Source organism: Pituophis catenifer, unplaced genomic scaffold (assembly GCF_029215685.1).
Source record: "Pituophis catenifer annectens isolate HBS135680 unplaced genomic scaffold, rPitCat1.0.hap2 SCAF_2, whole genome shotgun sequence".
Classification (NCBI taxonomy): domain Eukaryota; kingdom Metazoa; phylum Chordata; class Lepidosauria; order Squamata; family Colubridae; genus Pituophis; species Pituophis catenifer.
The window spans coordinates 180221941-180246047 of NW_027256882.1; the positions used below are offsets into that span (position 1 = coordinate 180221941).

The window sequence follows — 24107 nt, forward strand, 5'->3', positions numbered from 1 at the left end:
CGCTAAGATAACAATTGAAGAATTTAAAAAGGCTCTCTCCAAACTCAAAAACAACAAATCGCCAGGCCCAGATGGATTCCCAGGAGAAATATACAAAAAATTTGAAGAAATCCTACAACCTAAATTAATGGAAATTTTCAATGAGGTTTTGATGGGCGCAAAAATTCCTGATTCGTGGAGGGAAGCACATGTTACACTCCTGCCGAAAGAGGGTGCCGATCAAAAAAAAATCCAAAATTACAGACCGATTTCGCTTCTAAACACTGATTACAAGCTATTCATGTGTATAATGGCAGAAAGAACCAAAAAAATATTAAATAATTGGATTCATAAAGATCAAAATGGTTTTCTCCCGGGGCGACAAATTAGGGATAATTTGAGAATCATATTAGATACTTTAGAATATTACGAAGAACACCCAGAAAAGCAGTTGGCCTTAGTTTTCTTGGATGCCCAAAAGGCATTCGACAATTTAAATTGGAACTTTATGACCAAGCAAATTAAAATAATGGGATTCGGGGAAAACTTTGAAAAGATGATAAAGACTATCTACGACAATCAGAGGGCGAGCATTCTAGTTAATGGAGATAGGACAAGAACATTCCAAATTAAGAAGGGAGTAAGGCAGGGCTGCCCCCTGTCACCACTATTATTCATTCTGGCTCTAGAAGTTCTGCTACGTAAGATTAGAAATAACAAAGAAATCAAAGGCCTAAAAATTAGAAAAGAGATCTATAAAACGCAAGCCTTTGCGGATGACGTGGCACTAATACTAGAAGACCCATTAACATCTGGACAAAAAGTATTAGAGGAATTGGGTAAATATGGCGAGGTGGCTGGCTTTAAATTGAACAAATCTAAAACTAAAATACTAAGAATGTAACTGAGGCGCAGAAGAAAGAGATAGAAGGAACTTTGGGCCTACAGGTTGTCCCAAAAATAAAATACTTAGGAATTTGGCTAACCAAAAGGTGTTCATCTCTGAGAGAAGATAATTATACTCCATTAATTAATAAATTAAAACAAGATTTGGATAGATGGAAAAAGATTAAATTGTCACTTATAGGCAAAATCGCGGCAATCAAGATGAACATCCTCCCCAAGATCTTATTTTTATACCAAAACTTACCAGTGATTTTAGAGAAAATTTTTTTCCTAGAATTAAATAAGATCACGAGGGATTTCGTTTGGGAGGGAAAAAAATCGAGGATTTCACTCAAAATCTTACAGGAAAAAAGGAACGTGGGAGGATTTGGACTCCCGAATTGGGAAATGTATTATAGAGCAGCAAAGCTGATATGGATAAGGGAATGGATCACTTTGGAGAATAAGAGAATCTTAATGTTAGAAGGCCATGATTTACAGAGAGGGTGGCATGCGTATTTATGGGACAAAGATAAGAAAAAGAAAACCTACTTCCACAGGCATAAAATCAGGGACTCCCTAATACAAGCGTGGGCGGGGATTAGACAGAGATATTATACAAAAGTCCCAAATTGGCTCTCTACGGTAGAGGCATTGATTTATCCCAACAGGTGGGGAATGGAGAAACTGTGCAGATATAAAGACATTCTCGACGGAGGGGAAAACCTTAAATCAAATGATGTCCTGAGAGACCAAGGCATAATTTTAGATTGGTGGACTTACATGCAAATAAAATCAAGATACCAGAAAGACAAGGATGAATTTGTTTTAGAATTAGGATACAACGGATTAGACAAAATTCTGATGGGACCAGGAAAAAAAGCGTTGGCCAAGCTGTATAATTACTTATTAGATGAGGATAGAGATGAGGACATAATCAGAAACCAATTGAGAGCGTGGGAGAGAAATATCGGACATAGTTTGAATTTCAACGAATGGGAAGAGGCGTGGAATAAAAATTATAAATTAACTAGAGCAGCCACGTACAAGGAAAATCATTACAAAATGCGTCATAGGTGGCACTTAGCACCTGCAAGATTAGCACAGATGTTCCCCAATGTACACCCAAATTGTTGGAAATGCGGTCATGGTCAGGGCACCTTCTTTCATATGTGGTGGACATGCCCCGAAGCAAAAAGATACTGGAGCAAAATTCGGAGATGGTTGAAAGACATACTCAAAGAAGAAATTGATTTGAACCCAGAAATATTTCTCCTGGGAATGGTAAAGAAAGGGCATGGAAAGGAAAAGGTCCACCTCCTAATACACATAACTACAGCTGCCAGACTGGCGTACGCTCAATACTGGAAAAAGAAAGACCTACCACCAGATGACCTTATAATTAGCAAAATATTAGAGTGTGCAGACATAAGTAAATTAACATACGAGATAAGTGATGATGAAAACTCAGATTACGATATGATATGGGGAAGATGGTACGAATGGATAAATGATAGAATCAAGGAAGGAGTTAAAGGTGCGGAAATTAATTAGAAATGTATAGTATAAATGACACCAGATATTTTTTCATGTATATATGTACAAACACTGCGAATCCGATGTCAAACAAAATTGCTATTATATTTTATTTGTCTTAAAAAAAATCAATAAAGTATATATAAAAAAAAAAAGAAGAAGGGATAATTTATATTTGGTTTCAGTATGGTCAGCTCCAAGCTAGATGGAGGGAGGATCAAAAAATTGGGGTTATGCAAAATGAGGAAAATTTGGTGAAACAGATTAGAGATCAAAGTCAGATGCATATTAAAAGGTTGTATAATGCATTACTGGAAATAGACTCAGAAACTGAATTGGTTAAGGATTGTATGATAAAATGGACACAAAACTTTCAGGAATCAGTGATGATGGAAACGTGGGAAAAGATTTGGGTCAGAAATGTTAAATTTACGCAAGCACAAAATTTGAGAGAGAATTTTTATAAAATGTTTTATAGATGGCACTTAGATCCTAAGAAATTATCATGTATGTACTCAAATTTGCAAGCTAAATGTTGGAGATGTGAATGTAATGACACAACCTATTATCATATATGGTGGACTTGTAAGAAAGTCAAGGCATTTTGGATAAAAAATTGGTGGGTGATGCAGAACATTTTGAAAAGAAGGTTGAAATTTACTCCTCAATTGTTTCTATTGGGTATAATTACGGACTGTACAGTTTCAGAGACTAAATTGATTTTGAACTTAATATCAGCAGCTAGGCTGCTGGTAGCGCAATATTGGAAGAAGGACTCTTTACCTACTATTGAAGAGTGGATATTGAAAGTAACAAACCTAGCAGAAATGGCAAAAATCTCGGCGTACTTGAAGGACCACACGCAAGAAAGATACGTATCGGAATGGAGAAGATGGATTGATTATATTCAAAATAAGTATCAGACAAGAAAATATCAAATAGCTTATGAATGAATGTTAGTATTAGAAGTATTTGGTTATCTGTAGTGGAGTTAAGGTTTCAGTGGGGGAGGTAGTATTTTGAGGATAAGTAGATTAATCTAGTTTATGTTTGATTAAATGAAATACCTTGTATTTTGCTCTGGGAAGTCGGGGGGGAGGGGGGGGATGAAGAGGGAGGAAAGGGTGGGGGGAACAGGGGGAATTTTTTTTTGTATTTTCTTTTTGTAAAACTTTTCAATAAAAAAAACAAAAAAACAAAACAAAATGGGCTGCATGGAGACTCCTGGGAGGGGTGGGGCGGGGGGTGGGGTGGGGTCAGCCAGTCCTTGGATCAACCGGTTTGGCGAACCAGATTAAAATTAACATATGGTTTTCCCGAACCAGCCCGAACTGGCTGAATCCCACCCCTGGTCATATACATTTGTCATATACATTTGTCCAATAAATAATTGAACAAACGTGATTCAGAAGTTGTGAGTGCTTCAACAATGGAATTTTTAAAGAAAAGATTGGACAAACATTTGTATGAAATGGTGTGGGGTTTCCTGCTTGAGAGGGAGTTGGACTAGAAGATCTCCCTTCCCAACTCTGTTGTTCTGTTAATTAACAAATATATTTAAAAAAATGTGCTGCCAAATTCCTGCTGCTATGTTTTACATGCGAATACTGCAAATTTAGCCATAATATGTGTTATTTTAAGGTTATCTTAAGGTTAAATGCAGGAAGAAATGCTATGGATACATTTTTTAGGAAAGTCTTAAATAGGAGTTCCAGTAGAAAATTTCTGAAAAGCCTGCAATATCGTAAGATCCACCTGCATAGATAAATCTGCCTTTGAGGAACACTAGTGATAAAAATTACACTGCAGCAGTGAAAAGGCTCTTTGATATTTAAAGGTCATTAACTGGTCTAAATACCTTGCTGGCTTGAAAGTATATCTGTAATTTCCTAATAGTACCCTTATTGAATTGATTATTTATTTTGGTTTCATCTGATTTGAAATTAATAAAGTATAAACTACAGCAATACTATATTGAGATCCTGAAGGCTTCTAATATTGAATCTGGGGTCAAGAAGGTGGGAAAATGGAATACTATGATAAAAAAAAAAAATACTATGTTAAGAGATGTAATCTTATTTTGGCCCCCTCATACCACTTCCCATCACAGCATCACATACATTGATATAGTCATTGCAGATTGATTTGGATTCCAACAACGCAACCAGAACGAACGCTGTTAAAGATTCCTCTGGTTCAGCACCTTGAATTCCTCCCTAGAAGAAAACAGGGGGGATGGGTGAGAGAGACAAATAATAATAATAATAATAAAACAAAAACAATGCTAATGAATAAATACTTCTCTGTAATATATAGCAACAACATGGAGTAGAAAAGAATTAAGGTTTTTTTTGTATGTCTTGGCTGCCACCTAGTGGTCATCCATATTTGTTCCTCTTGAAGATGCAGTGTTGAAGAGTTGGAGTTTGAGGAAACCATTTAACTTTCGGTAGTCATATGGGAACTATAACCTATCCTAAGAACATTATGTGAGAAGAGAAAATAAAAACAAGGGGCAGCACACTCTGGGAATTGAATTTTCTGCTACACTGTCTATAAAAGAACAATAAATTAGTTCTTTTAATGTTTTTTTTTTTATTATTTGCTTCAAGTGGGGCATGGCCTAGACCAGGGGTGTCAAACTCAAGGTCCGGGGGCCAGATCTGGCCCATGGGGTGCTTAGATCTGGCCCACATGGCCACCCTGGGAACAGCAAAGGACTGGCCCACAGTGCCTCTGCCAATGAAAATGGAGCTCACAAGGGCTCCCTTTTCACTGGCAAAGGGTTGCAGGACGCCGTCATAGCTGAAAATGGAGCTCGCGGGCCTGTTTTCGCTGGCAGAGCATTCAGGCCATGACAAGCCCCCCCCCAATACGAATGATGTCAAACTGGCCACGCCCACCCTGGCCATACACCCCAACTCCCCAAGGTCAAACACAACCCTGATGCGGCCCTCAATGAAATTGAGTTTGACACCCCTGGCCTAGACAATTTCAAGGCTTCATATTCTGAGCCTCACCCATGCAGCTCAACATGCCCTATATTGCCTGTGTACAGCATCTTCAAGTAGGCTATTAGGAAGACTAATCTTATCTCAACTACAGAGAGATTATGTTACAGATGGAGATATGAAGATATGTACTCAGGAAGTGTTGAATGGACCATTTTGTACCAGGGCATGGAGGCTGTATAGATTTACTCCTAAATTTCTTCAGTAGAGCCTCATCTGCTCTTGTTAATATGTTGTTTCTTCTCCACTATAGGTGTTCTTGTTTTTGAAGCAGATTTCATCTTCAAATTCCTCCATCAGATCTATTCTCTCATTAAGTCAAATCTTACCAACACTACCCTTTTTGTCCTTTGTTTCTCTCCTATTGGTGATATCCCAATCCTGTTTTTTATATATATACCTATTTCACTGATTGTTAAATAATCTCTGAAAAGCTACCAAACTTTTGTAGTTTTCTTTATTACCTAGTGTTATAAATACCATATTTTTCGGAGTATAAGATGCACCGGAGTATAAGACGCACCTTAATTTTGGGGGAGGAAAACAAGAAAAAAAAATTTCTACCTCTGCCTACCAGCATTTAAGATGGTCTGCTTTATGCCGCTCTCCTCCTCCTCCTGTAAGTGAGAGGTGCCTCAGAGACTCGGCTGGGAAAGAGGGCATCGATTACTGAGAAGTTCTTTTCCAGAAAACTTATTGGGGTGTTCCTGCGATCCACAGGGACTACTCGCTTTCCCTCGAAGAGATCCCTCGCATGCTCTGGGGGGAAGGTCAGAGCACAGCCTGAGGAACAAACCTCTTTTGGACAGTATGGGGGGGGCGAATTTGCCCAGTGACTTCGGTAAACAAGGCATGCCCCACGATTCGCGGCTGGTCACCCCTCTGGCCTCCCAGTGGGCAGCTCAGGGCAGACAATAGTCGCGATGACTTCACTCCCCAGCAATGTGAGGAGCCGCCGCTGCCACCACCTAAGCCCTCTCTGGGACCAGGAGCCGAGCCAAGCCGAACGGGAGCACCTAAAGTGAAATGTTCCTCCTTTCCAGACACCGCTGCCCATTTGCCGGATTCCCCAATGCAATTTTCAGAGTCGCGTTTCAGGTGGCAGCCAGTTCCCCTGCAATGTGCAGCAGGGAACCGTGAACCATTTTGGATTCGGGGAGGGGATTGCAGCGCTGCCACCTGAAAATGCTTTTCTTCCCATTGCACATTGCAGAGCTGTGTGCCCTTGTCCTACTTCTCAGTAGACTCACCTTCTCTTTCCTCCTGGCCAGATCCGCCGCCTGAAATGCGATGGACATTTTTTGCCTCTGCACAACCTATGTTTGGAAATGGGAAGGGGATCACGGGTCTGCCACCCAAAAATGCTTTCCTTTGAAATCAGGGGTGTGCAGAGGCAAAAAAAGTGCATCGCGTTTCAGGCGGCAGATCTGGCCAGGAGGAAAGAGAAGGTGAGTCTGCTGAGAAGTAGACAAGGACGCATAGCTCTGCAATGTGCAATGGGAAGAAAAGCATTTTCAGGCAGCAGCGCTACAATCCCCTCCCTGAATCAAAAATGGTTCACGTTTCCCTACTGCACATTGCAGGGGAACTGGCTGCCGCCTGAAACGTGGCTCTGAGAATTGCATTGGGAAATCTGGCCAACGGGCAGCGGTGGCTGGAAAGGAAGAACATTTCACTTTAGGGGCTCCTGTTCGGCTTGGCTCGGCTTCTGGGCATGGAGAGAGATTAGGCGGTGGCAGCAGCGGCTCCTCACATTGCTGGGGAGTGAAGTCATCACGACCATTGTCTGCCCTGAGCTGCCCACTGGGCGGCCAGAGGGGTGACCAGCCGTGAATCGTGGGGCCCACCTTGTTCCCTGAAGCTTGTTCATATTTCATTGTAGAGATATGAATAATAATATTTACCCTCATGTCCTGTCTGAATTCCTGTACAGCTCTTGACTGCCCAATAGGAAGGAAGGAAGGGAGGAAACCATACCTGCATTGTTCCAGTAATTACAGGGGCATTTTCTTTGAACACTCCATCTGGTTGTTGCCTGTTCAGAATCAGCCACCTCACACCTCCACAAATGATTTCATGGCTAATGTCTTCTACAACTTTGGTAGCCATGGCAAAGACTTTTACAACATATGCTGTTAGCCTGTAAAGAGTGTAATGCATTAACCAACCATTTCAATGAAGATCTTAATACAAATAGTTGCTTGATTGATTTTGTAAGCCAAATATGGCTAGGTTGCTGCTAGCTAGGAGGGAGAGGGGAAGAGTGAAAGGGGAAGTCCAGAGTCACCACAATATTAAATTATGGCACAATATGAATAGAAGCTGTGCATGAGTCTAGGCTGGGCAATGTTATTGTTATGATGGGAAATAATCAAGATTAAAATTGGTCATCCTCATTTCTTCTTCAACCCTGAAAGGGAAAAGAAATTCAACTAACCAAGGACTCAAGGCCATATCAAGAGAAATAGGGTATTGAATCAGTTTAAGAGGAATCACAATGTTGTTATATCACAACAGTGCACAGGAGCAAGAGCTTTGGAAGAAATGCAGGTAACAGTTAAGAGAATGAGAAGTCCTTAATTCAGTTCTTATGTCAGGTCCACCCGTGTCCTACCATTCGGTTGGAAGCGGGATTGGGGGGTTGGGGTGGGGCTTGCTGGCATTTTTGCATGCTTTTGCTTTTGCTATAACTGCTTGAGAATTAGAGGGGGGGGGTTGCCTTTGGAATCGGAGTGGACTTCCTCCCAGCTAGTTCCAGCCAGGTTTCAAGGCCATCATGCCCTGAGAGTGAATCTCTCTGCCTAGCACCTCAATATTCTCAAAACAATCTTGTGGCATCATGTTGGCTGCAGTGGACTGGTCAAGGGGACTGGGTTTGGGGAAACAGAAGAATAGCTTTGTGCTTTATGTGGGAGTTTTCAGATTCCGCCTGACTTTACTGCAGCCACATTCTCTCAGCAAAAATTGTTTTGATTCAACTTAATGGATTCAAGAGTCTTATTCCTGAGGGACCAGCTGAGGCAGGTCCTTACATTAGGCAGAATCTGCAGAGTTGGTCAATCCAGAGAGGCACATTGCTCTACCGTGGGGACTGTGCACACAATATCAGCAACCAGGAGGGAGAAACATCATCCAGACCTCCCCCTGAACCTGGACCTCTCCAAGTGGACAGAGGAGGTCAGGAGCCTGGGAGACTCATCCAGACTCAGGTGGTCCACTGGAGTAGGGAAGAAGGAAGACTGGGAAGGAAAACCCAAAGGGGTGAACATTGCTCAAGGTAGCCGAGATGGATGGCAATGAGAAATGCAATCACAGCTGGAAGAGCTTGAGGTGGAGGAAGGCAGAGAACCCGATCATGCCGACTTAATGATGAATCAAGCCATATGGTTCATGATGAATGCCTTCCAAAACCTGAAGACATGTGAGGCACACACCATGGCTGCTACCAGTGAGGCCCAACAGACCCAAGAGGAGGAAGATGGGGGATGAGCATCAACAATAGAAACCACGGTGGCCAGATGAAAGCAAAGCCCTGGAAAGCCCCATCTCTTGGCATGATGTTTGATAGAGACTCCCAGCAGTTGGGATTCTTCCTGGCCCATGTTCTGACAGGGCAGGAGATGCCTACTGAGGGTGCCAAGGTGAGAAGCATTACCCTGGCACTGGAAGGGGCTGCAGTTCACTGGATGGTGACACTCCACAACATAAATGGACAAGAGTTAAGAAACTTCTATCACTTTATGACGGCATTTCATTGGCAGTTCAAAGACCCCCTAGCTGACTGCAAGGCGAGGGACTGTATCAAAACCATGCATCAAGGCCGCAAAGTGGTGGAGTGGAGTACACTGAGAAATTCCATGACTTAATATGCCTGGCCTCTCTTGAACAGCCCTCTCTCAACAGAGTGGGAGGGATACGACATCATCTATCTCCAGTCTACAACACAGTCCCTTCAACAGTTCCAAGAAGGCTCCATCCCCATTTGCACTACTCAGGTGACCCTGATGGCACAGATAAACCTCCAGGTGTTGTTTTTGACTTCCGGTTGGCAACCCCCGGCGACATGGTGCTGAGAGAGTGACCGCTACTCTCAGTGCCACTAGTCACTGTGTTTTGGGGACCCTTTTCGGGCGCGGAGCCTGGAGAGCCTCGCGGACGTTAGAGAGAGCCAGGGGAGCGATAAAGCGAATTGCAAACGCTTATCGCAAGACCGGGCGGCTCTGTCAAACCAACACGTGTGAGTCGGCCATTCAATGGCAGACCTGAGGCTGCGGTAGCCAGCAACAAAACGGAGGCAAGGAAGATCGGAGGCGGCAGTGTCAGCAGTGTCGAAATTGGATTAATATATCTTTCCCTGCATATGTGAAGTTGTCATCGGAAGAAGGTGCCGGCGGAGTCGGGCATGAAGGGCTCAGAGCGGTAAAGAGCAGCGACTGGAATTGGAGAACGGATTGAAAAGCTATAGAGCCCGACAAGCCGGCAGGGAGAATTAAGATTGATCAAATTACTTGCGCAAAGGAGATCGGTTGGCATAGCAAGTAATACATAATAAGAATTCAGATTCCAAAAATAAAAAAAGGACCTCGCTTTTGATGTTTAAAACCATAGAACTATCGGAGTGAAATTGGACGGAGACTGGTTTGTATCAAAGAACAGGAAGTGCAGCCATTACAAAGACCTGACAGGGCGATAATTGAAGAGGCTGACTCACAGACAATCTAGCAGTGGAAAATACCAGAGAGTGCCGATTTTGACCTACGGACATAGAAAAAAAGGGAGTTTTGGAAAATATTGGAGATTGAGCAATAAAAAACTTTACATATTTTAAAAGGGGACAAAAGGAAAAAAAAGGAGGTCGTCTGATTCATATAGGAATTTCGATATTTTTGGATACTTTTTGATAATTATACTGTCTAACACTTTTGATAATTGATATACTTATATTAACTGTCAACTTGCAAAATAATTAATTTTTGACATCTTTCTATGTATAGCATACATATCTATATAGTTTTCTATACTTATATATAACAGTATTTATTTCTATTTATAGTATTTATAATAGTATATATTTATATAGTATATAGCATTTATAGTATTATCAGTATTTACATATATTAAATCACGCATATATATCTATATTTATATAATATTTATAGTTTGAAACTAGTTTAAAGAAATAAGTTGGACATAGAGAATAAGTAAGTGTGATTTACTCTGGTAGCAGTGTTCCATTTCATGTCATTTACGTTATCAGGAGAGGCTAGATAAATATTGTGTTTTGGGAGAATCATATTCAAATTAATATTAGAAAATAGAGAATAATAGACAAGAAGAGGTGGCAATTAATGAATGATAATTTGGAGAAATATTGAGAAAATAATTAGAGAACAAAAAATAGTCCTGAAAGAAATGACAAGCCTGTCATCAACGATTCTGAAAACAGGGAAGAAGATACTTTCCAATCCCACTATAACTATGACCTCCCCAGCAACCTAGAAATCAACGGAACGGTTGTCTAAAATGGAAAAATCCACAGCAACACTGACCATGCAAACTTTGCAATCAACTTTGACTTTAATTCAAGAAACCATGATGATCATGCAAGAAAAAATGTCCAATAATCATGCTGAATTAAAAATAGACATTCAAATACTGGCTCAGAAGATGAGCGAGATCCAAGTCCCGATACATAACAATGAACAAAGGATACTGAAGGCGGAATCCAGAATAGAGCAAAACGAGAAGAAATTAGACATGGTGGACCAGAAGCTTATGATGCAAAATAGGGAGTTAGAGGATTCAATAATCCAACTGGAATTGGACAGGGCTTCCTTTTATTTACGTTTCCAGAATATTGTAGAAGACAAAGAGGAGGACCTGGGACAGATAATGACAGAACTAATCGCAGAAGTACTTCAACAGGACAAGCTAGAGATAATTAAAGAATTGGATGATGTCTATAGAGTAGAGACAAATTATGCAAGGAGGAACAGGCTTCCTAGGGAAGTACATGTGAGATTTGCAAGGAAAAAAGTGAAAGACATCCTGTACAATATGGCAAGAGAAGAACCAATTACATACAGAGGAAAAGAAGTGATAGTTCTAAAATAGGTCCCAAGAAGAGTGAGGGAAGTAAGAAAGGACTACAGATTCTTAGCTGTACAGCTAAATAAAAGGAATATATTATTCAGATGGCTGTTGCCAGAAGGGATGTTAATCACCTGGCAGGGGAGAAAAATAAAAATTGATAGATAGAGTACAGCACAAGATTTCCTCGACCAACTGAAAGGAACGGAGGAAGAACAAAGTAGTAAAGAAGAATTAAAGGCAGCGGCATTAGAAGAGGAAACCCCACACCAACGGAAAACTAAGGAAGGACCCTTGGAGGAGAAGAGGACAGAAGAAAAGGAAGACAAAAAGGCCAAAGGGAAAAAAACAAGACCACAAAGAGCCGTACGAGTAAATAGAAACTAAAACCGGACGAAGAAAGCAGGAATGAATGACTGGAAACTAATATCAGTAAATGTAAATGGACTAAATGATTATAAAAAGAGAAAACTAACACTTACAAAATTAGTGAAACAAAATGTAGATATAATTTGCCTACAAGAGGTGCACATAAAAAAAGAAGAGGGCAAATGTTTAGAGTACAAAAAATTTGGAAAACGTTTACCTCACTAGCAGAGAAAAAAAAGAGGGGGGTGGCAATTTACCTCAAAAAAGGAATTGAAGCAGAGCAAAAATATAATGACACAAAGGGAAGAACTCTAATGATTGAGCTCAAGAGAGGGAATTCCAAAATACTATTAGTAGGTCTATATGTTCCAAATAAAAATCAGGGGGAATACTTCAAAAAACTTCATGAGGAACTAGGAAAAATGGAATATAATGAAATTTGAATAATAGGTGATTTTAATGGAATAGTAGACCCAGGTAAGGATTATAAAAGTAATAAAAGTAATAAAAACAAAAGGGCAAAATTACCGAGAACATTTTTTGACTTAGTGGAAGAATTAAATTTAATTGATATATGGCGGACCCTACACCCAAATAATAGACAGTATACATTTTATTCTAATCCTCAAAAGTCATGGTCTAGAATCGATATGGCATGGGTCAGCAGGAATCTTGGATTAGAAATAGGAACGACAGAAATCAGCCCAAATATATGGGCAGACCACAACCCCTTAGAAGTAAAGTGGAAGAGCGCACAGAGGAAGAAACAACAGAGATGGAGGTTTAATGTGAAATTGTTGAGAGATAAAGAATATGTAGACAAACTTAAAGAAGAATTAATTTTCTTCAGAGAAAATGAAAATCAAGAAACTCCTCGTGCAATAGTATGGGATGCAATGAAGGCCTATCTGAGAGGGGTTGTGATATCATATAGTGCATATAAAAATAAAGAAAGAAGAAAGGTCTTGGATGATCATATAAATCACTTAGGAGAAGTGGAAAGGAAACTCCAAGAAAACCTGGGAGATAAAATAACAAAAGAAAGTTGGCTGATGTGGAAGCACAAACTGAATATCATAGAGCAAGAAGACCTGGCACAAAAAATAAAAAGAACAAAACAATACTATTTTGAGAATGCCAACAAGTCGGGTAGATGGCTGGCTTATAAATTAAAAAAGGAAAATGAAAAAAGGACAATTCATATATTAGAAGACTCTAAGGGTAATTTGTTAAACAAAGAAGATAAATTAGAGATAGTAGGGAATACTATGAAGCTCTTTATAAAGAAGAGGAGATCCCAGAAGAAAAAATAGAGAAATATTTGGCAAGTGAAGAGCTTCCACGGATAACAGAGGAAGAAAGGGAAATGCTCAACAGAAAGATAACGGTTGAAGAATTAAAAACAGCGCTCTCCAAACTCAAAAACAACAAATCGCCAGGCCCGGACTGATTCCCAGGAGAAATATATAAAAATCTAGAAGAAATATTACAACCAAAATTAGTGGTAATCTACAATGAGGCATTGATGGGCTCTAAAATCCCAGATTCGTGGAGGGAAGCCCATGTCACACTACTGCCGAAAGAGGATGCTGATTTAAAACAAATTCAAAACTATAGACCAATTTCTCTCCAAAACTCCGACTATAAATTATTCATGAGTATAATGGCGGAAAGAACAAAAAAAATATTGAACACTTGGATACATAAGGATCAAAATGGATTTCTCCCAGGGAGGCAGATTAGGGATAATCTGAGAATTGTGTTGGACATTCTAGAATATTATAAAGAACACCCAGGAAAGCAGATGGCCTTAGTCTTTGTAGATGCCCAGAAGGCATTTGACAATTTAAATTGGAATTTCATGATTAAACAAATTAAGATAATGGGATTTGGAGCAAATTTTGAAAAGATGATAAAAACTATTTATGACAATCAAAGGGCGAGCATCTTATTAAATGGAGACAGGACCAAAACATTCCAGATCAGGAAGGGGGTATGACAAGGTTGCCCCCTATCACTTCTATTATTTATTTTGGCCTTAGAAGTTCTGCTATGGAAAATCAGGAATAATGGGGAAATTAAAGGGTTAACAATTAGGAAAGAGGTATATAAAACGCAAGCATTCGCAGATGATGTGGCCTTGATTTTGGAAAACCCATTAGAATCCGGACAAAAAATTCTAGAGGAGTTGGATAAATACGAAGAAGTAGCAGGATTCAAATTGAATAAAACCAAAACCAAAATACTAACTAAGAATGTGACCGAGGTACAGAAGAAAGAGATAGAAGAAAAATTGGGATTATAGGTTGTTAAAAAAAAAAATAAAGTATCTAGGAATCTGGATAACTTCAAGGTGTTCATCTCTAAAGGAAGACAACTATACCCCCTTAACTAAGAAAATAAAACAAGATTTGGATAGATGGAAGAAAATACAACTGTCACTCCTAGGCAAAATAGTCTCGATTAAGATGAACATCCTCCCAAAACTATTGTATTTGTATCAAACGATACCTGTAAATCTGGATAAGAATTTTTTTTTAGAGCTTAACAAAAACATTAGGAAATTTATATGGGGTGGAAAAAGACCAAGGATCTCATTTAAAATCTTACAAGGAAAAAGGGATTTAGGAGGATTTGGACTCCCGGATTTGGAAAGATATTACAGGGCAGCCAAGCTAGTATGGATAAGGGAGTGGGCCACTCTGGAAAATGAAAGGATCCTAATGTTGGAAGGCCACGACTTACAGAAAGGGTGGCACGCATATTTATGGGACACAGAGAAGAAAAAGAAAACATACTTTCATAGGCATAAAATTAGAGACACTTTAATACAAACATGGACCACAATTAAACAGCGATATTATAAAAAAGTCCCAAAGTGGCTCTCCACGATGGAGGCCCTGATTTATCCTAACAGATGGGGAATGAAGAAAATGTGTAGATACAAAGACATACTAGATGAAGGAGGAAACCTTAAGTCTAACGATGCCTTGAGAGATCAAGGTATCAATTTAGATTGGTGGACTTATTTACAAATAAAGTCTAGATACCAGAAAGACAAGGAAGAATGCGGCTTAGAACTAGGATCTAGTGGATTCGATAAGGTTTTGATGGGAACAGGAAAAAAGATTTTGGCCAAACTATATAACTACCTATTAGATGAAGATAGAACAGAGGACACAATCAAAAACCAAATGGGGGCATGGGAGAAGAACATTGGACGCAGTATAAATTTTAACGAGTGGGAAGAGGCATGGAATAGGAATTATAAACTGACCAGAGCAGTGATTTATAAGGAAAACCAGTATAAAATGTTACACAGGTGGCATCTAGCCCCTGCTAGGCTAGCAAAGATGTATCCAAATATTCACCCAAACTGTTGGAAATGTGGTCATGGACAGGGCACCTTCTTTCACATGTGGTGGACATGCCCTGATGCGAAAAGGTATTGGAGCAAGATTTGGAGATGGTTACAAGAAATAATTGGAGAAGATATTGAATTGACACCTGAAATAGCCTTGATAGTACAAGGGTTTAGTGCACCCTGTTATTAACACAGCTGCCTGCAATTTCTGCTGGTTCGAATCTCTCCAAGGCTCAAGGTTGACTCAGCCTTCCATCCTTTCTAAGGTAGGTGAAATGAGGACCCAGTTTGTGGGGGCAATAAGCTGACTTTGTATAAAAATATACAAAAGAATGAAGGCTATTGCTTAAAGCATTGTAAGCCGCCCTGAGTCTCCGGAGAAGGGTGGCATATAAATCAAATTAAAAAAAAAAATATTTCTCCTGGGAATAATAAAGAGGAATTATGGAAAGAAAAAGATTTATTTAATTATACATATCACCACAGCTGCTAGACTGGCATACGCACAATACTGGAAAGAGAAAGATCTGCCAACAGAAGAACATATAATTAGGAAAATACTGGAGTGCGCATAGATGAGCAAACTAACACATGAAATAAATGAGGATGAAAATTCAGATTACTATACTGTTTGGGGAAGGTGGTATGAATGGATGAACGATAAAATAAAAGAAGGAGAAAAAGATGTGCCTAATAAAAGGAATAAGTAGCTTAAGGAATACCAGGTACATATCTTGTATATATGTATATATGTATAAAACACTGCACTTCCGATGTAAATAGAAATGATATTTAATGTATTTTCACAAACTTAATAAAATATTTTAAAAAAAAACATCTCCAGGTGGCCTCAACAACTCTCTAAAAGAATGAAAATGTCCAGCTGTCTGCAAAGAGTATAAATCCTTCCATTCCCCACCATCCAGTCAGAGCTGAAGAAACTTCTTGGATGAGAAGTGAAACATCTTCAAAGAAAAAACAGAAAGTCCAGTTGCCTCTTGAAAAAGCCTTGGGACCCTAAAGCAGAACTAGTCAAACCTCTGCTCCCATCCAGAAAACTGGCTGCTTAAGTCATCACCCGGGCACAAGCAAAAGAAAAACAACAAATTGGCAATGAGGTTACAGCCACATTTAAAGTCGCTCTGAAGGACGACAAATGGTTTTGAAATCATGGGAATTTTTGCTCAGCCAAGGATGGACTAGCTTGGGTGGGGGCCAAGGTTGATGGTTTTGGGGAACCTTGATGTGCCAAGGTTGATGGTTTTGAAGAAAAACCATGACTCCAAAGCCACTAGACATTTTGACTTTATAAAGACTTTACATTTAATCAAGTGACAGCTTTGGTGTCCGTCTCTGAAAAAAGACATCAAAAGCTATGTGGCAGGTTGTCCTGTCTGCACCTCTGCCAAGCAATGGCAAGGGAAAACCTCAGACTCCTCCAACCAGTGGCAGAGCTGGAGAAAATCTCCATGGATTTTATTGTGGAACTTCCAGAAAGCTCTGGAAATGCAGCTATATGGATGATAACTGATTTATTTTCTAAGCAAGTGCATTTTGTCCCCTGTCAGAAGATTCTGCATGGGGGTTGGCCAAACTATTCTCGCACCATGTCTACAGTCTACATGGAGCACCCCAACATATAATCTCAGATAGAGGGATGCAATTCACCTCTAAATGTTGGAGGGTTTTTCTTAACCTGCTTGGGACTGACCAGGGGCTTAGCTCAAGTCACCACTCCCAAACTAATGGAAGGTGTTAACATATCAAATCAGTATGGGAGCAGTATCTCAGGTGTTATATCAATTATATAACACCTGAGTTCAATTATATAGGGCCCGGTGGCTCAGCAGACCAATAGCATTGTGATTAACACCAGCTGTCTGCAATTACTGTAAATTCGAATCTCACCAGGCTCAAGGTTGACTCAGCCTTCCATCCTTTCTAAGGTAGGTAAATTGAGGACCCAGTTTGTTGGGGGCAATAAGCTGACTTTATATAAATATACAAAAGTATGAAGGCTATTGCTTAACGCATTGTAAGCCGCCCTGAGTCTCCGGAGAAGGGCGGCATATAAATCAAATAAAAAAAAATTATCAGCAAGATAACTGGACTGATCTGTTGCCTTTTGCTGAAGTGGCATATAATAATTCCATACATAGTAGCATGGTATTCACTCCTTTTAGAATGGCTACAGGGTCAGGACTTCAAACCAATGCCTGAATTGCCCCTCAATTACCCCCCAGTTGCATTGTTGAAAGAGTGGGTCTCCCAACTGCGAAATAAGTGACCAGTGGTGAGGAAGGCTTTGGCAGAAGTGAGGCTTATAAGAAGCAAGCCAACAAGAAGCGTGAAGAACCCATTTAAGATTGGTGACTGAGTTTACCTTTCTACTCACTTCCCATAGTATCTACAGCTATCAAAGAAACTATGACCCAAATTTGTGGGGCCCTTCCCAATCAATTGCATTATTAACCAGTAACTGTAGAACTAGACTTACCCAAGTCTCTTTGAGAGGTTCACCCCGTTTCACTGCACCTTATTGAAACCTGAAATCACTTCTCCCCTTAGACCTAGACTTCCACCAACCCCGGAACCATTAATGACAGAAGGGAAGCAGAATTTTGAAATTTGGGGAATTTTAGATTCCTGTAAGCATAGGGGAACCCTTCTGTACTTAGTGGCCTGGAAACATTTCCCAATAGCTCAGAATGAGTGGGTTGACCATCACTATATTAAAGCCCCTAAACTCATCAAACACTTCCATAATCAGTATCCTGACAAATCCAAATGACATTTCCCCTGTTTTATGCTTCCTCTCTCCCTGTTTGTTTTGTTTTGTTCTCCAGGACTAATGCCGCTGTTCAGGGAAGCAGCATATCAGGTCCACCATTGTGTCCTGTCATTCTGTTGGAAGGGAGAGGAGGCTTGCTGGCATTTTTGCATGCTTTTGCTTTTGCTATAACTGCTTGGGAATTAGGGAGGGGGATTGTCTTCAGAGATGAAGCAGACTCCCTCCAGCTGGTTCCAGCCAGGTTTCAAGGCCACCTAAGTCTGGAGAGGACTCGTTTATATTTGCCTGCAGGGCAGACAAAGCCTCACCTTCCCCAGATGTTGCTGTCTACTGTTGGAAAAGAGAAGAAGGGCCTTCTCCAACAATCCCCACTCCTACAACCTCCAGATAAGCAGAAGATTGGGCTGGGGGGCCAGAGCCCCTGGGCATCAGCCCAACAAACAGTTGACAAAGACAGAGCCAGAAAGGGGTCTTGGGAGGACAGTGCCCATTGGCTTCCATTGACTTCTTGGCAAGCAGCTGCCAGGCAGAAGGAAAAAGATTGGGGGAGTGATTTATGGGGAATAGGAAAAGCCAGGACGTTCTTTGAGATTGTGGGAAGGGGGAGAATTCAAACCTGCAGCTGCATTAAAAACTCTGCGGACGTGGGCAGAAAGGGGGGGGATTTGACACTTCTCCACAGAGGAGATTTGCTTCTTCCCACCCTCCCCTCTTCCAACTTGGCACTGCCACTGCTTCTTGCCCCTCCTCAAATTCTGGCAGCCAAGTGTGGAGCCAGCGCTGTTTCTCCCCAGACACTGCATCCTGGAAGGGAGAGAACTGCAAGGCTTCCCTCCAATGTGGGGAGATCCACTACTCCCAAGAATAACTTCCCTGCTGCCTTCCAGCTCCACCTCTGCTACCCAGTCTGGCCTGGCTGGCTGGCTGCTTCCCACAAGCGAGATCTGCATTGGCTTAAGCCCCATGGCAGCCTGCCCGCCAGGCGCTTCTCTCCCGGCAGATCCTGGGACAGGCTGCTTGCCCTGCTTGCCCTCCTTTCCTCCCCTGCCACTGTCCTCAGGTGGGGCATCCACAGCCTTTTGGAGTCAGAGTCCTGACTCAGCCGGGGGGGGGGGGAGCGCAGAACTGGGCAACCCCTGCACCCCAGCCAATGAGCAGCTGAGGGGCCAACGAGCTGCACCTGCCCAGTGGAAGCACCTGGCCAGATTGGAGGTGAGGTGGGGGACAGTCCCTTGCCAGGGCAGCCCTGCGGGCCAGATGTAAGCACATCATGGGCCGGATTCAGCCTGCGGGCCTTAAGTTTGACACAGTAGATCCCCACTGAAGTAGGATAATTATCTATTCAGAGAGACACTTTGCAGTAGTGGTGAAGGTCTTGGCCTAGAGAGCAGGAGATTGTGTGTTTGAGGCCTCTCTTAGGCATGAAAACCAGCTGGGTGACTTTGGGCTACTCACTCTCTCTCAGCCCAATTTACCTCATGGGGCTGCTGTTGTGGGGGAAAATAAATGGCAGGAGTATTAAGTTTGTTCGCTGCCTTGAGCTGACCAAAGGAAAAAAAAATCTAGTAATAGTAACAGCAACAACAACTCAATCTCAGGGAATCAATGTTTCAAGTGCTTTCGCTATCTTGAAGCAGGACATTCTGATTCTTATTTTAAGGAAAAAAACAATACAACTCATTGATACTAAATGCTAGACATGAGAAGACAAGGGTGACATATATAGGCAAGCCACTATTAGAAAAGAGTATTTTGTCAAGGACTGAAGCACGGCCTGGGAAGAAGCTACTAGAAAGAAGGGAATGGTAGGCAGAAATGAGGAATTGAAGAAAGCAAAAAATAAAGAGACTCAGATGCACCAGCAGAAGTTAGAAAATGAAAATATATGAACATTTATAGAGGAAGTTAGAGGAAAGCCTTTCCATGATCTGAAAGTAATGGCTATATTTTTGTCCATACCAAGTACTAGATGCACGATTTGTAAATGCTGCATAGGAATGGTCTGCTTTCTTGTACACCATCTGCTGGGCGTAACCTGAAAAGGGACAAGATAGAAAGAGCTATGAAATTTAGCTCCAGCCATACAAAATCACACTTGCATCCAAAACAGTTTTACACTCTTCTTTCTTTGCTATGTGTCTCATTGGAGCTGCTTTTCCTTTGCACAATTGTTTTGATTTGTGTTCTGGTCTCAGTGTAAAACCATCCCACTCTGCCATTGAGATTCTGAAAGCAAGCAACCTTAACAACAACAACAACAAAAGGAGCTGATGAATAGAACATACATTACTCTCCTCTACAACTGAGAAACAGACATTTGATATCAGAACAATACTTCCAAACTTACCACAAAAGAGATTAAAATGTATTTCTTTTAATAGAATATTATGATAATGAGTCCATATTTAAATATTGCTCAGCAGTTACTATGACCACCTCCACCTCTCCAGGCTAAAGAAGGGATATCCTTAGCTAAGCTAGCAGAAACCTACCTTGTGAAAGAAAACAACAACAATAACAACAAAAAACCCACCATACATTTAAGAACACTTGGCTTCTTGACTTCTGTGAGTCTTACATTTGTTCATTTTAGGAATGAATGAATCTCACATTTCCATCCCCTGAAGAAAACAAGTCTGGAGACAATTTGCCTTACCAGTCATGATCTGTTTGACAGCTTCAGGCCTGCGTTTTATGCCGAGAGCCTCCCACTGCTCTGTTGTGTCCAGGTAGTAGGTGGCAATGACCGGTGCAGTCATGCGGATCATATTTTGCTCCCCACAGCCAGAAGGAGTGATAATGAGATGGCTGAGTTTACTTCCATCAATTGAGCTTTCAATAATCTGAGCCACACGATCACCTAAATGTGAAAAAATTGCCAGGCATGTTAGAAGCTGGGTAGTTTGTGATCTTTCTTTAAGCTTCAATATCTTTAGGGCAAATGATTAGTCTAATCTTGCTTCCAACTCCACTACCCTTCCTTTAGAGCTTGAGGCAAGTAGACTAATTAGAAGGTTTATTAACTAATTTATTTAATTTGGTTTCAAGATTCTATGATTCCTTAGCAATTCTGAATGGCTTACACCACCCAGTTAAAAAGAAGAAACAATATATATAGAAAAAGACCTAGCTGACCAGAAGATTAACTCAATACCAGTAGAAAACCAATACCAGTAGAAGACCACACTTTTGCAGGGGCTCCATGAGAAAAAAAATTAAATGATTTTTAAAATGTCACTAGGATTGGACCTGCATGAATCTAGGAGGATCATTCCCGAGGGCAGGCACTGAGCACAGAAGGAAGGCTCCATAGGTCCCTCACTGTTTAAACAATAGGACCTGGAGAACACCCACTTGGTCTAATCTCACCAGATGGCAGAAGTAATAAGGTTAAATGTCAGAAGTGGGACAGATCCATTGTACCTGTGAATCCAATGAGGAAGGCTCTGATCTACACTTCATCAATTCATGAACGGAAGGACAGGGAGATATTGTGCCAATGACTTGTAGCAAGAATTGGGCTTGTGACTATTTTATTTTCTCTGTTCAACAGATGTAGGAGCCTGGATTTCAAATAACTAGTTATTACCTTGGATGGTAATCTTGGTTTCAATGTCTGTATCAGGCACCTTGTCATCTAATTTTTTGGCTTTAACCACTTGTCGCTGTGTTCCACCTGAAAAATTAAATTCAAAATGAGGAAAATTCCAAGAAAAGAAAAATGCTAGTTACCTCCACATTAGGTTCCTCTTCTGCATTGTTTCTAATAATCAGTTGTAACTGGAATTCAACACAATTATCTTAATAGGCACTTAACAGGAAGGAATATAATTGTCTGTAAACACATAACGTTTCCAAAGTAAAATAACTTTTATTTAAACTGTCATGGTAAAAAGATCCTCTCCTTTCCCTGGAAACAATAAAGCATATGGGTGAAAGGACTTTGCCATCTGCAGGACTTAGTAAAAGGTATAACGGGAATTAATGAATAAGAATTAGAATTACTCACCGAGTCCTTTTGCACGTGGGTCCAGTTCAATAATAGTCACAATATCTTTCCGTATCCCTTCAGGCTGTTACCGAAAAAGACACCAGAACAATTTCTTATGGGAGCCTCATTGCAAATAAAAATATCATGCATGATAGCAACAAGTACTTCATAAGAACACTTACAAAATACAAAGACTCTCCTGTAGCATCTCTTAGAAGTGTACTAAAATATTCAGTAATCAAATTGATGTTTGAGTGCACAATAGGAAAAGGATAAAATAACTACATGAAAGAACTCCCCAAGCAGGGAGCTCTGCCTCCATTCTGCCATTTTCAAAGCAACCAAATTTTGATATGGGAAGATTCCAAAAGTTTTCAAAGACAATCAGAAACATTTTAGCCACAGTGGTAGACTTGTTATTTAGTGCTCTTACAAGTAAAATGTTTGAGACCAAAAAGCCTGTGTTGCAATGGGAGAAGGTAAAAGATGCATTCATTAATAAAATTATGGTAAATAGTTTTTATCTACAGTGATCACTTTCTCTCCAAGAGCCATAATGTAACCCCACTTGTTACTTACTACAACTTTCAGTTTCTTCCTCACACCATCATGCAGCCCCTTTACCCGGACACTTGCTTTGACCTCAATATCATGCAATCCTTGCTGTAATGGGACTATCACAAATGGTACTGCCCTGGAGGACAGGGGTTTAATCGGGAACTCCTGTCGGTAACTTTGTCTTTCTGTGGAAGCACTGCAGAAGGCTGGGTTGTGTAACAGTTCCACCCGCACCTAGTGGAGATGAAAAAAAGCAGATGAGCCACAAGGCAGCTTTGGCAATAAGAATCATTTAAAATTAAGACTTCCGGTGGCACCGCAGGTGCTGGCAGATGTTCCTTTTGGATCGTCAGTCCCGCGATCTCCTTAAAACCACTAAGACAGAGCAAATCAGCTGTCTAGCGGTTTGGAAACCTTCCCCTCGGGAGAAGAGAGGAAGGCGAGCAGCCGGATGAAGGTAGAGCTCCCCAAAAGCCCTAGGAACAATTCTGGGGCTTGAAGGGTGAGAGCTCCCTGGTAGCCCGACAGAGCTCCGGATCCGGGACTTTTCTGCTTCAAGCAGAACAAGACACCGCAACCACCTCTGCAATCAACATTCAGCTTCAAATTAATCTCAAAGCAGGCAGAACAAAAACAGGAGTCCTAGTAACTGCAAGTACTGAACTTTAACTCTGTATCTATATTTCTTCCTTCTAAGATCATCAAAAAGGAAAGGAAAAATGGCACCTGAATTGTAACAGGGTGTGGGAAAAAGTGAAAGTTATAATGAAAGTGATTGTTAACATCGTTAGTGCTTTTAAGGCTGTTCAAGATTATTGGATTCTATATTAAAAAAAGAAAGATTTAAAGCGGAAAGATTACAGTTTGGACTTTAAATAAACTACAATACTTACAAAAGATTTAAAAACAATTGGATTTATTGATTTGGTTGCTGCAAGAAGTATAAATTGAAAGTTAAAAATGGCTTCTAAGCAAATAAAATCTGGCTTTAAAAGTGCTGGAGGATCGCCAGCACAACCATCAAAACTACAATCTTTGTCTACTTCAAACCTACAAATATTGACTTTGGAAGCTCTACAAGAGTCTTTACAGGAGGTTTTTAAGCAGCAAACCTCTGTTTTAGAGGGGAAAATTAAGGGAGTCTTTGATGAGATGGCTGAAATTAAGGAGGTTATCCAAACACGGAATAAGGAAATAAGAGAAGATATAGTAATGGTATTTCAGGGTCTGGCAAAATACACTGAATTGTTGGATGAAAGAGTAGAAGAAATTAATCAGTCTAATGTGAATTTGGAAAATAAAATGGATGAAGTTCAGACCAAGATGGATAGGGCAGACGATGAAGTGGTGATGTTACAATATAGAGCGATGGAATTTGCCCTGAGAGTAAGATGTCTGAGAGAGCACAATCGAGAGAATTTGAGGGATCTTTGCAGAGGCCTTTGCAAAGATAACTGGAGAGCAACAAGCAGATCTTTCATTGCAAATTGACAAAATATATCGTGTTAATTCCTGGTTTGCCAGACAGAACCA

General features: G+C 40.7%; 1 protein-coding gene across 1 annotated transcript in view; it reads right to left on the reverse strand.

Annotated features, from left to right (window-relative positions):
- LOC139312977 (ophiophagus venom factor) overlaps positions 1–24107 on the reverse strand; it is a 117662-nt gene that overhangs the window by 43679 nt on the left and 49876 nt on the right. The window contains exons 21-27 of the mRNA XM_070938223.1: positions 22596–22808; positions 22035–22098; positions 21615–21701; positions 20682–20885; positions 19985–20060; positions 7389–7551; positions 4521–4616 (exon numbers count right to left, since the gene is read on the reverse strand). Coding sequence (XP_070794324.1) covers positions 4521–4616; positions 7389–7551; positions 19985–20060; positions 20682–20885; positions 21615–21701; positions 22035–22098; positions 22596–22808 — 903 coding nt within the window. The remainder of the gene's footprint in view (positions 1–4520; positions 4617–7388; positions 7552–19984; positions 20061–20681; positions 20886–21614; positions 21702–22034; positions 22099–22595; positions 22809–24107) is intronic.